Source organism: Melanostigma gelatinosum, assembly GCF_949748355.1.
Source record: "Melanostigma gelatinosum genome assembly, chromosome: 17".
NCBI lineage: Eukaryota > Metazoa > Chordata > Actinopteri > Perciformes > Zoarcidae > Melanostigma > Melanostigma gelatinosum.
In genome coordinates this window covers 21,596,950-21,611,458 of record NC_136650.1, presented here as the reverse complement: position 1 = coordinate 21,611,458, position 14,509 = coordinate 21,596,950, and the positions used below count along the sequence as shown (strand labels likewise).

At 42.5% G+C, this 14,509-nt stretch overlaps 1 protein-coding gene across 1 annotated transcript in view; it reads right to left on the bottom strand.

Annotated features, from left to right (window-relative positions):
• Positions 1–14,509, bottom strand: part of grin2da (glutamate receptor, ionotropic, N-methyl D-aspartate 2D, a) — a gene marked incomplete at both ends in the record, with an annotated part of 101,588 nt that overhangs the window by 73,255 nt on the left and 13,824 nt on the right. Inside the window, one exon of the mRNA XM_079287838.1 lies at positions 671–811. Coding sequence (XP_079143964.1) covers positions 671–811 — 141 coding nt within the window. The remainder of the gene's footprint in view (positions 1–670; positions 812–14,509) is intronic.

Genomic DNA, 14,509 nt, shown 5'->3' with positions numbered 1-14,509 from the left:
CATGCAAACCGCCCACGTGGTTGATCTTGGCGGGTGAGGAGCGGACACTCGGTGTGGGAGGATCTCCTCCAGGGACTCTCCCTGCCGCTGGCTGCCACTCTTCCCACGCATTTCCTCCACAGTGCACCGCGACCGGGTTCAGGTCAGATTGGGAAGGCCCGGGTTGAAGGTGTCATGTGGCTCTGATCGTGACCCCCGGGGCAGTCTCTCCTTTTGCCATGCTTTGTGAGTGTGACTTTTTTGCCATGTCATCACTATTCATATTTATACAATCAATATCTTTATGATGACATGTTTTACTCGAGCACGGAACCATTTACAAGAGCACAAAGTTCTTTTGGCTCTCAAAGTGCCCCAGATTGATGCATTTTACTACAAAAATACCCTGATTAATCTTCCTCTATCAGATGCCCTGATGCCGCCAATAGGACGAATCGTTTTCCTGCAGGACATGAATGCACCACAATGTGCGTCGATTGTTTTTCTGCCTGTGCTGAATGTGACCCTGGACAGTGTTGCTGAGTTGCACAATCAATACGCTCCCACTAGCAAGGTCTCTCATTGTTCTGAAATACGTTAATACGTAAAGCCAAAGAAAGAAAAGACATTTGTTTGACCTCATCATCATGATGTATAATCAATCTTATAAATCCATAGTCCCCTCTCTCACCTGATTCTGTCTGGCACTCGGTGGGTCTGGTTGCCGTCACTCTGGCAGTTGCCGGCGTACTGCGACCGGCTGCTGGGCCCCTGGTCCCTCCGCAGAGCCATCGCCCCGTGGGTGAGCACGGAGACGCCTTTGGCAATGCGCCTGCAGGATTAAGGGAGAGGACAATGTGAGACGGAGACAGTGGGACATTTTCAAAAGTCTTTTTTGACAGTGCCGAGGTCCAGGGAAATGCAGAAAGACAGTTGTACCGCTTGAATAAGTGCACACAGTGACAATGAAAATTCAAAGACTTAATAGCGCTGAACTCATGGCGGGAAATGGACTTCTCTCCTCAATACCTCAGAGCTGAAACGATGCAAAACGTTAAAAAACACCCATCTTAGCAGTTTAAATGGTGTGGGACTTCAGCAAAATGAAAAGCAATTACATCTTCACTGACTGAGAGAATTGCCCAATTTCTACAAATGAGTTTCCTGTGTTGGGTGTATGCACTTCTATGCACACAGAAAGTGGTGAATCAAGACTAAAGAGCAAAATCTAAATGTTCTCCCATCCAGCTCAAAACCGGACCGATCAGCATCGGGTCTCTTTCCTCTCTTCTTGACTTTCATCCAGATCATCAGAGACTGTAGGAGAAAATCTGCATTATAACTGAACTGAACTGGACTTGAACTAAAAACAAGTTACGTAACGTGTTATTGTGAATTCGAAGGAGATATCGGGAAATTGTTCTGTCTCTGTTAGCTTTCGGGAAATGCCTCCCTCAGACAGATAGTGTGATTAATCTCTCAAAAGGACGAAAACAACACCATACATAGAGTTGTTCTCTGTAAAAACGAAATGGAACCCTCCCCGATGAGAAGCCCAGATGTGTCCTGTTTGGATTGAACAGACAGGTTTGACTGATGAACCACAGCTGAAAGAGGGCGTGTATTTGGTCTATAAAAGGGTCCCTCGGACTGTTAGATGTTGAATTTGTTTCCATATGCCATGTCGCATGTTCGAATGTGCATTAAACGATTCCCGCTGGATTGCAAACTCTGATTCGTCCTGTCTCCATCCTCATTTACGCTTCCACATAATTGGCGCCTCAACGTGGTTCGGGTCGAGACCTTCGACATCTCCTCTACACCAGCCAACCGACAATCACGCTTCAGGCGCCGAGACAGGTATGAGATCTTCATATCTCACCATAGTATATTTCTGTACAGCGTGATTCTCGCTTGCGTGATAGAGAGGGAGTGTTTGGGGTCCCCTCGACAGGATCCACGCTGTTTAAGCGGAGGAGGAGAGAGGCGGATTGGTGTGTGCTGGAAAAATGCAAAAAAAGATGTTGATATGATTCAATTTGATCTCCAGCTGTAAAAAGAGAGCTCTCTCGTGTGCAGGCGAACGCAGCATTCTGTTGGCGTGACGCCTGGTTGTGGCCAAGATAAGCTCAAATGCGGAGTACTCCGTGCATCTCTCAAGCTCAAGAGACTTTTGTTCGCTAATGACAAAGCGACTGTGTGCTATTGATAAAGCAATTTCTGCAAATAAGTGTAAGGAGCTCCAGCTTGAGTTCCAGTGTGAGATACGTAGGTCTTGAAAAAAAATCCTTTCTCGAGAGGGAAGAAATGAAAAGACTGGCTTAGATTTAAATAATAATCCTATAATATGAATCTGTCACGAGTGAGCGCTGTTTAAGGCAGGACACTGCGCTGACGAGACTCAGAAATTTTGTGCAGAAATCTAAATGAGCAGGAAAAGTAATATCTAACTAGACAATAAGATTAATAGTACGGTTTGAAAAGGTGTGCACACGACTGTAACTTATTGACATTACTGATAAAGTAATATTATAAAGGAGGGATCCATAGACGAATAAAGGGAAGAGACAATACTCCCTGTTAAACCCCCAAGAAGAATAAAACAATATGAGCCTCTGGTGAAAAAAAAAAAAAAGAGGACATTTGTAAACTGTGAAACAGCCCAACAATAAGAATCTCTCCTTAACAAAGCCTTGAGTACAAGAAATACTGTTAAGAAACTCCCACATAGTTAAAGTCTGACATTAGAAAAAGAAATAAAAAATACCTGGACAAGAAACTGACTGACAGACTGGGACCGCTGACTTTTGATGTGATATACATCCGGATGGCTTTGCATGTGTATGAGCTATTGGCATGTTTTTGGTTGTTTACCCAGTGGTAACGCTTTTGCAAAAAATATAGTTTGTTTCAATCCATCTGCATATATCCAGGCTATAGTGTGTCCAGATCCTATTCTGTCTGCAGGAGGAGAAAATAGTGAAAAAATAGAACGTTCATGCTCCGAGTACTTGGAGATGGCGGAACGCCCAGATGTGTGTGTGTGAAATTCGATTTATGAGCCAAGATAAACCCTTGCGCTCCCTCCCTAGTGCATGATTGGCTGTACGCCCAGATTTTGGGGCCTGACAGGCTCACTCACTCCGTCCAGAGAGGAGTAGAGTTATCATACATACAGACATTGATCATACATAGTCCTAAATAATCAGAGGAAGAGTGTTGATGGAAAGGTGTTGTGGATATCACAGGAAGGATTGTTGGTTGCACTTGGTGCATTGCTGACCATCTCAGAATCGCACAGTGAAAAACACTGTGCGAGGGGGGAAAGGGTTAAAAGGTTAAAGAGACAAGTTGGTTAAAGTTACAAGACATGGTTAAAATATTTATCAGATAATACTATTTCAAGTATAATAAGAACTATCCAATAATGTATCAGAAGTAAAAGCACAATTGTAACTTGTAAAATGTGGGATTAGACGAGTAATCTGAACTCTGTGGGACGACAGAAGCGCGCAATTAATAGCTGATTCCTCCCAGAAGGTGAGAGGCTGTCCTCAGACGCAGTTCCAGATTGCCGCTCTGATCCTGGAACTGGAAAAAAGAATTCCACTTGTGAAAAATTATTTTGTGATATAACAGACACTTTGAAGTGATAAACTTGTAATCTTGCACTTAAGTTTCGTAAGAGTGTTGGACAGACGTGTCCTGGTTAACGTGTAGTATTTAAAGAAGGTTTTGGTGTTTCCATTCAAGTTGAACTAAGTCTTAACACGAGTGTTTTGAAGATACTGTCAACGACCAATTAGGTAAAATGGGTAAAAGTCAAAGTGAGTCTGAGCAGCTTGATGCCAAGGTCTTACCTTCAATAATAAAATATATGCGAGACAAAGATAATCTGACTGCCAAACAATGGCAAGAATGGATCAAATGGGTTCCCTGAAAAAGGCAGTTTCAGCCTACAAAAATGTTATTAACTCAAAACTTGTTTAAAGCAAAAGGAGAAAGAGGAAGCAGAAATATATGGAATAATGTCTAAGGGAGAAAGAGAGAGATTAAGAAATAAAGGTCAGAAAGACAAATTAGAAAAAACAGGGACCAATAACAGATAAAATTGAGTAAATAAAAAGGAAAATATACTGCCGAGCTCTGTTCTGTTTGTTCTATTTCTGTCCAAGGGACACGGTCAAGTGGACCCCAGAGAGGGAACCACTGACGCACAAACATTAACACAGAGGGAGAGTTAACTTTAGATTCTGACTGTTTAGTGTAGTTTAGACTATGACAAACTAGACAAATACATACCAGATGTACGCAAATTAAGGTTTTAGAAAGTTACCACAAGACAAACACTATTAAAGGAAAAATGTTCAGAATGTCACATGCAGGCTGATTAAATGGATTAGATAAAATGTTTGAGGAAGTATTATTTAGAGAAGGGAGAGAAGTGGAGAAGTTACGTATAATGGACAGAAAATACTGCTGCTGTATCTGTTTCTCTGTCTCCCAAGCAGTACGAGTGTGTAAGGGGGAAATCACATGTGTGTCCTTGGCATGAAGCCCAGGAATGGAGAGGATGTCTGTCTGGCTGCACAGTCAGACCCACACTCACTGACTTCAGAAACAGAGGATCCTGGTAAACTCTACAGTGATAAGGGTGACGTATACAAAACAAGAAGTACATCAATATCAAAGAAACAACTTAACTTATGTTTGATGAGAAAACACACACCAGGGGTCCAAATGTGTGATGTAAGACAGGTGAGGGGTGCTAGTGTTCACCTAAAATCGTGATCTGCCAAAGTTCAAAATTTGATTTCCACCCATGCAAGAAGCAATATCTACTCAATCGAGATATTAATGATATTACACCCGTTCTTGAGTCTTTAATGAAGGTTGGTATAATAATCTAATCTTATGATACACCGGTGCACGCACTAAAATTTTTCCTGTAAGGAAAATTCGAGACTTGAGGGAACCACCTGAGTGATGGTTGTCTAAGATTATAAGCAGTTAATGTATCGGTGCATCCACGAGCACCTCAAACTTTGGCTGCAGAAGGTCACAAGGCTAATTGTCCAAATTGCAATTTGCTCTCGATAAAGTTTCATATCTGGGACATGTGATCACAGCAGAGGGCAGAACCCTCCCTCCCAAGAGAACACAGGCAATTAAACTGTGCCTAAACTATAAACTGAGAAACAAATGAAGAGCGTTTTAGGAATGACGTCACAGAATGACAAACCACTTAGAAACAGAGGCTTTCCTCTATCCATGATTCATGGTAAAGATCTTTATGCGCATGACAAACTGACCTGGACCGACCGCTCGACTGATGCCTTTAATGACAAAGATTTGAATCCTGCTACTCTTTTTCCTGCTGCAGCAGATGGAGAGCCACATAACTGTTGTTTCTCCTGAACAGGTCTGCATACCGAGACCTGACCTCACAGACACGCCCACCGAAGCTGATTTACAACTGTTAGTGGACGGTTTGGCATCCCGCTCGCCGGACACGAAAGAAGGGCTGGTTGGTTTGCTGTAGTCTCATCACATCACATGACACACTTTTCTGCTCAAGCTGCAGATCATGTGGCTCTCACAGGAGCCGGTAAGCTTGCTGCCAACAAAATAGTTAACTACTACACAGACTGTTGCTATGCCTTTGGTGTAGTGCACCACTGTGGCACCTTGTGGAAACACAGGAGCTTTTGGAAATCATCCGGCAAAACCATTTCTCACCACCGTCTCGTGGCCGACTTGCTAGAAGCCATATTGCTCCTTAAAGATTGTTTGTGTTATGAAATGAGATGCTTACACTAACGCTTCTGATTCCATCTCAACAGGAAATGCTGCAGCTGATGCTGCGACTGAGCAAGATTTATTTATCAACAGAAATATCCCTCACTTATGATGTTCAAGTATTGCAGACATTAGCGACCCCTGCAGAGAAAGTGTTGGGCCTAATCTGGTGCAATTTAAACATTATTAATGGATGATGGATTATTATTAAAAAGTATTATGAGCCCAGACAACTTCCACATGAATTATTCTATTGTTCAGCTAAATTAGCCCACAGCAGTGATAATTTGGCAAAAGGGAGAATATGTGATATATTTTGAAAGGTAGATCCACATTTTGTAGAGTTTTTAAAGTTAAAAAGGAAATTTAATAAGATATTAAATCTTATACTTTCTTTAGCTGGTCATATCAATCTTGACGTATCATCAAAGCAAATAATAACACCACGTAAATACAATTAGTATCGATATTTGGAACATTTTTATCTCTTTTACACAAAATTTTATTCTTGTGACAAAATGATGATGTAATGAACTGGCCCTCGATATTAGATCATTTAATTACAGTATTTGAATTAGTTTTTAACTGACATTAGGGAATGTAGGAACTGCAACAACAAATATTATTTATATTTTGTTTGGTTATAATTTTAGACAGCACGACCACAGTCCATGCTTGTACCAATGACACACATCAGCAGAGTGCCAAAGATCCAAAACATCTTCGACATCACACTATGCCACTGTTTAATGTGGTACACCAACTTGTCCGACACTAAAGTGTTCAAAGATTACATTTCCTGTAAACATGTCTTGTACCATAAATATATATATAGATATATATCTATAAGTACACCAGACGTCATCCCTCTGACAGACCTTGACGTTCCAAAGAACCTCACGGCACAACGCATGTTGTTCTTCTAAAAAGCCGATCCTGCACATCAGACTTGTTTGTCTGACTGTTTTCCTCCCGTAGAACTACGAAAGTGACATTTCTGTGTAAAACTTGTGTTTATTATTACAGCTTGCTGGCTGAGAAACATGATCTCATAAAAAAGCCTGTGCTTTCTTTTATTATTTTACTTGATTAGGAATCAATTGAACTGACAGTTGATTCTGAATGAATATAATAGGAATATAAATACTTGGATGATAGAATTTTTACAAATTGTTAAAATTGTTGTGCGTTATGAGCCCCACTGATATGTTATCTCTCTATAACAGTTCAACAGAGATGGAGGTCCGACGTCTGTGTTTCGCCTCATCTCAGGAGATTTATTTTGTCATGTTGATGTTAACATTCCCAAGCTAGCTACAACATGGAGTTGCTTCAAACTCACAAAAAACAGCTCATGTTTTGACCTCATCAATTATGTGATCATATGTTGTGCGTATGTAAACCATTTTTGCCATTTCGATAAATTGTAAACACTTTAGTGGCCATGGGAATGGCCAGAGGGGGGAGTTGTTGGCAATTGGCAATTTATCATGTTCTGTTAGATATAACTTCTATCGCAGACGAGGCCATCCGAACCCATCCAATGTAACAACTACCAGGACTTCAACCTTGAGAGCCGTGAGAGCCCAGACGGTGGTTCAGCCGTCCTGGAGGAGAGCCAGAAGCCATGAATCAAGATGAGTGCGATGCAACCACACATATTCCATCCCATGTTAGACCAGGACCTATGCCAGCATTGCCATTTAAGTTCAAACAGCCTATCCAGTGTTCAGACAGTTGCACGTTAATACACGTAGAAAGAGACGACTTCACACCATGTGGAAAGGGGAAACTAGCACACAGCTGAGGCTGATGACAGAATGAGCCGAATGTGGAATCCAAATCATCTTTATGATGCACATGTGAAATAAAAACATTGGCACTTCCTACATGAGAAGTTCAAGTGGACTCTTGTATGGATTTCAAAAGAAACACGACTATTGAGATCAGTATCCTGAATATCAAGTGTGGAACGCATGTGCAGAAATTATGATTTGCACATCGCAAAATAAGCCTCCCACTAATCATAAAGCAGATAAATTGGAAAAGTATGAATGTTTTGCCAGTGGTGGATTTGCGTCAGACAAAAGAAGGGTTGACGTAGGCAATACTACTGTGTACTGTAAAGTAACCCGAGTGTCCTGGTTCCACAGGCTAACATTACTCCTTCGTTCATTAGGAGACCGGTATGATATGAAAACCCAATACCATGAGACCAAAGTTGTGAAAACACAACTATGACCATTCCCACTCTTCATTTGTTAAGCAAACAAACATCAGACATAGCCGACATGTATGGAATGTGGTGTGAAATGCTTTACTGAATATACTGTTGAAATGGAGAAGAATTCGGGGTTTGAGGCAAGAGCTTGAGGAGAGTGCTGGCAGGGGGGTGGTCGGGGGATTGGTTAGACTAAATTTTGGGAAAATAAGGGGTCTGTATTGCTAAAAGCAGGCATTAGCGCATTAATAGTTTTAATTGTGGCTTTTCTATTGGCATGTTGCATCGTACCCATCCTGAGGAGACAGTGCCAGAGGAGCATGGACAAACAGATGGGTGTCATGGCAAATCTCCAACTGGCTCAGATGATGAACATGATGACGATGGAGCAAGGGACAAAGGCCCAGTTCGCTCAAATGGTGGTTGGACGACCGGACCTGTTTCCGGACCTGTTTCCCATTCCGGATTATCTGGAGGACTCAGAGGACATGGGGGGAACAGGACTTGGGGGCAACTCACCATAAGAACGAGAGCCCGAACTTTGTTGAAAGTACACACGTCCACAAAACACCACGTCACATGTTTTATCATCTGTTCAAACTGTTTCACTATAAATTTGAATGTATTGTAATCAGATATTTCTATATTCACGTATATTCATAGTTATGATTCATATAATCAGTGCACAAGTATTATAGCATATAGGTTTATCACAGACGTTGCATCTAATGAATACTGAAATATTGTTCAATAGTTTGCAGAAATTAAATGTGTGATGTATCTGTTAATACATGTTTGTAAGCAAGAACAGATTCACTTCATACCAAAAAGGTGGTCGCTTGGCGGGAAAGGACCATAAGGGAGTTTTTCCTGCATTGCAATCTGCTGGTTTTTTCGCCCTTATATGAAGGTGAATCTGAGCATTGAATGATGTTATTTGAATTATCTTACGAACTCAAATGTTCTGTATTGTATTGTTACTGTATTGGTATATAATCAATCACATATAATTTACAAAAATCACTTGTGCTGTTGCAATGAAGGCAGGGATCAAAATTTTAGGTTCCAGTTTCGCAAATTGACAAAAGTTATAAAAAGTTAGGATGAGGGTTAAGAAACCCTCAGAGGAGGGATGTGTAGGAGAAAATCTGCATTATAACTGAACTGAACTGGACTTGAACTAAAAACAAGTTACGTAACGTGTTATTGTGAATTCGAAGGAGATATCGGGAAATTGTTCTGTCTCTGTTAGCTTTCGGGAAATGCCTCCCTCAGACAGATAGTGTGATTAATCTCTCAAAAGGACGAAAACAACACCATACATAGAGTTGTTCTCTGTAAAAACGAAATGGAACCCTCCCCGATGAGAAGCCCAGATGTGTCCTGTTTGGATTGAACAGACAGGTTTGACTGATGAACCACAGCTGAAAGAGGGCGTGTATTTGGTCTATAAAAGGGTCCCTCGGACTGTTAGATGTTGAATTTGTTTCCATATGCCATGTCGCATGTTCGAATGTGCATTAAACGATTCCCGCTGGATTGCAAACTCTGATTCGTCCTGTCTCCATCCTCATTTACGCTTCCACAAGACCGAACTGAGGAACAGCAGCGCGCTGTCAGGATCTCTGAGGTTTAAAGGGACAGGGCAGCAGTTCATCAAATACATTTGTTTGCTGTCGTGCTGTTAAAGGAAAAGAAGAATATTAATTTAATTTGAAGAGGAAAGATGGATGGATGTGAAAGCGGTCTTGTTCAGCTGCATGAATATGAATGGATGTTGCTAGTCAGCTGCTTTCTGAGTGAAGGTGAAGCATGAATGAAGCAGCTGGAGCCGGTAAACCAATGCAAGCACGACTTCAGTGACACTGAAACATCCAGTTCCAACAAGTATTTTTCAAGATGCCCTCATTCCTATGAATGAATATCAGCAGGCTCTCCTGCTGTCTGTCTCAGGGCCATTCAATGATAGATCAGACGTTGATCTGCAGGAAGATTTCACAGAGCGAGCGACGACATAACGGGCACTGCTTACATCTTATTAGACATGAAAATCATTCGTTATGTAAAATAAACAGTTCAGACCAACAATAAGTTCTGGCGAGAGTCCTGCTCCAGCCGGGCAGGAAACCCCAAATCTAATGACCCCACATTCATAAAGCATTTCAATGCTTCCCTAATTCAGAGCATTGCCACTTCAAACACGCTGGCGGGTGGACATGAAGTGGGGAAGGACCGCTGAAGAGAGTTCAAAAGTGCTCTGCATACATTTGGGATGTCACAAAATCCTGTCCTCTAGGAGCCGGCGGGATGGAGTGTGGTGGTGAAGCAGGTCGGTGAGGTAGGAGGGGGCCTGATTGTGGAGGGCTTTGTGAGTGAGGAGAAGGATTTTGTATTGGATCCGTTGTGGGACGGGGAGCCAGTGGAGGTTCTGGAGAACAGGGGTGATGTGGTCACGGGAGCGGGAGCGGGTGAGCAGGCGAGCAGCAGAGTTCTGGATGTACTGGAGTTTATTTAGGATTTTGGATGATGTTCCGTGAAGAATGCTGTTGCAGTAGTCGATTCTGGAGGTGATGAAGGCGTGGATCAGAGTTTCAGCAGCAGATGAGGGGAGTGATGGGCGGAGACGGGCGATGTTTTTTAAGTGGAAAAAGGCAGTTCTGGTCATTTGTTTGACGTGGTGTTCAAAGGAGAGGTTGCTGTCAAACATGACTCCAAGGTTGCGGATGTGTGGGGAGGGAGACAGAGTGGAGTTGTCGATGGTGAGGCAGAAGTTGTGACAGGTTTTGGTGAGGGATTTGGGACCGATGATGATCATGTCAGATTTATCACAGTTCAGTTTGAGGAAATTGGTTTGCGTCCATGATTTAATGTCAGTGAGGCAGTTGGTGAGAGTGGAGTGAGTGATGGCTTTTGTGGAGATGTAGAGCTGGACATCATCGGCGTAACAGTGAAAGTGAAGTCCATGTTGACGTATGATGTTACCAAGAGGGAGCAAGTAGAGGATGAACAGAAGAGGACCGAGCACCGAACCCTGGGGGACGCCTTGAGACAGAGGAGCAGTGGAGGAGGTGCAGTTGTTGACACTGATGAACTGTTGTCTGTTTGTGAGATATGATTTAATCCAGGAGAGAGCAGTTCCGGTGATGTTGAGGGAGGATTCGAGGCGCGAGAGAAGGATGTTGTGGTTGATGGTGTCAAAAGCTGCGGTGAGGTCGAGGAGGATGACAATGTTGAGATGACCAGCGTCTGAGGAGAGGAGGAGGTCGTTGGTGACTTTCAGGAGATGCTGTTTAAAGATCTCCTCCTCATCCTCAGCATCTGGTGCAGATGCAGCGAAGAACCCTTTAGCTCCAATAACCCATCCAGGACATTATTAGAAGCTCAGAGCACCCAACACAGTATAGAGAGCAAAAGACTGGTCAAACAAAACCTGGCTGGTCTCATCCAGCATCCTCAGCTATGCCTACCAACAACAATGCGCCGTGAGTGGTTTCCTGTGAAGACTGAAGTGTATTCAGAAAGGACTGTATGCATGTAAGGAACACAACTTGAAACATGTTGCTGGCTTTTGTAGGAAAACGCACAAAAAGCCGTAAGATATGCGAACCGTCGTATGCTGATACGTTGAACACAGTGGTTGACTTGTTTTATAGTTTTGTTATGTAACTTACGCACCAAACGTGTGCCAGTTACGTAAGAATCCGACTTATTTTATTTAACAAATTTATTATGTACATGTATTTTGAACTCATACCACAATGTTGCCCTAAACCTAAGTACATTGGAAGTTTATTTTGAAATTAGTTTATTTTGAAAAAGACACTTAATGCATACAGCCGGTGAAAACTGTACGTTTTCTGTAAACACAGAAGTGTATTTTGAGAAGACGCAATGACTGTAACACGCCGCCGTCCCTGAAACGTTCAAAGTGACGGTGAGTATATATTTGGTTGTTTGTATGTGTCTGCATGTAGCTGTCCTTCGTTAGTTAACATAGTTTAGAGGAAGCCAGAGGAAGAAGTCATCAGAGAGGGTCTACCTGTAGGAACGGGCCTCTCCAAAAAGCATCAGCCATGTTGGCCAGTACGTCGAGTCAGATGTCACTCACTTATGTTCCTAATGAGATTATGATTGTTTTACAACTTCCATCAATGGAATTGGCTAAATTTGGACACACAAACGTGCCAGCTGGTACATCTGGTGAGTCTAATATTGATCTCATTATGTGTTACACATTATTACGAACTTGATACGAAATCAACGTAAAAACATTTGCTTGATTGAAATATTGTTGATTTTCGATGAAATGATTGTTTAGCCGTGTTACTAGCGTAACTCACGGTGTTAATTGAGGCTCCACAGCATCCACTTTCCAACACGGTCTCATCCGTACTCGTCCTATCTTGCTGTTTGGGCAGCAGTGTCAAGGTGCCAAGTGCCCACGCTTTAATATTTGACGTATTGAAAAAAAACTTCAAGTGGTTTGTGACAGCAGACAGTGGGTCGCGTGCCTGAAAATATATCACATAGTTATGGCAACTCTTCCCCACATGTTATGTTACGATATGCTGAATCTGTCAACAAGGTTGCATTTTATTTCACACTGGACGGAGCTGTTCGTGGTGCGGTGGGGGAGACTCTGCTCCCATCGCAGCAAGGGTGCCGTTTCTTTAATGTCTTCACAGAAACTACTGGACCACATCATGAGCATCATTTCTTTAGTGTCGATAGAAATGCTCTCTAGGGGATCCATCAGCAGCGGCAGTCATAAACACTGCAGCAGATAACCGACTTACTGTGATATACCACTGAAGGGAGGCGGGGAGCACTCCGTCTGTCACATTCATCTGAAATGTTTAATTGTTGGGATTTGGAGCACACAGCTGGTGTATCATTTGCACCCCTTAGTATCCAATAAACCATCGTCCACTGGTCAATTATGCAATGGTGCATTCAGGCGATTCTAATCTACTCATTAAGTCGGGAAATATCACATGACCAAGTAATTATTACCACGTATTTGCCTTCAGTCACTGGTGAATATCTCAATTCAAACAGAGCGATGAAAAGTGTAGTGAAATGTTAAGATGTGTATGAAATACTGAAGTAAAGTATCTACATTCCTGCCATGTGACAGTATTAAGGGCAGGTGTGGGAAGCATTACTACTTGTAACCTGGTACATTGTTTGTCAGAGGACCAACTCTTTGTAAATACGTTAAAGTAAATGTGAGTACACGCAGGAGTTTTGATTCTTTCGCACTCATGAGATCACCTGTCTGTGTTCTAAGACTTTCTGGTGTGCAAGAGCTGAACTTATTTGCTGGTGATGAAATTGTGAACGGAGAGGAGTGCCTGAATGCATCATAAATTCGAGTCTGAGTTTATGGTTGAGTTGCGGGTGAATTCATGGTCTTCAGAGAGACCCATTCCTTCAAGATGGCCGACAGTCAGAGGGTGTTTACTTCAGCACAGAGAGAGACAATGAGAGACAAAGAGAGCGTTGTTGTTTTGACTTGTTTTATGGAAAGATATAAAACGTATTGAACAGTGTGGAATCCTTAATTACCCGGTTTGGATTTCTGATGCAGTAAAACACAAACGGTCATCTTTGCCCTCCATCGTTGAGTTGGCTGAAATCCTCTCTAACCTTCCTCTCCCTGTGCTTCCCGTCATGACTCAGGTGGATTTAATGCTTGAAATCAAACAGGGCTTCCACCTTTCACCTGGTCAGTCTATTGAGATCAGATCAACAGTGAATACTGTAAAAGGCTTCTCGTGCTGTAAAACATGTGTTCTGGTGTTCCAGTTATTATTTTGACATTTCACGTTGTATTTAAGGGTTCCCTGAGGGGTCGGACAGGTTTTAGAGAGATAAACATAGTTGGAAGTTGATTTAAGATCTGGCCATGATTTTAGTTTAAAACATTTAGAAAATGAACTCACATTCTGAGCAGCACGTGAAGAGGTTACAGTCTATGTGTTGTGCTGCAGAGATGTCTCCTGAGAGTAGCATGCTAACTAGTTAGCCCCGGCCCGTCGGGTTCCTTGGAGGGCGATAGGGAGATGCTGTAGTGTCCGGTCTGTCCTCGGTAGACTGAAGAAGAGGAGCTGTTCAGCGCTTGCCAGTCATGTGGAAGGTTGGTTCCGGTACGTTTTGATAGTTTTGTGATTGGATTTGTATTGCCACCAGTTCTTTAGCAAAGTAGTCTCCGTGCAGTGGGGAGGACAAAACGAAACTTCATGTTCTCGCTTGTCACTGTGGATTTAATCCAATAAACAAACCTAATCCTACACGACCTGTACGGCCTCCACGGCGGATGTAAACGATGGGCCGACGCCGCGTGAAGATTACTAAATGGTGTTATTTTGCTCTCAGAGTTTGGTTGAATTCTGCGTATTCTTGCCCTGCTGTCGGTTAAGTTGTTTGACTTTTCTTTACCCGATGACAGTAGATTGTATGGAGCCAGTAGTAAAAGTGAGATGCTGCTGATTTGTTCGGATCTCAAAC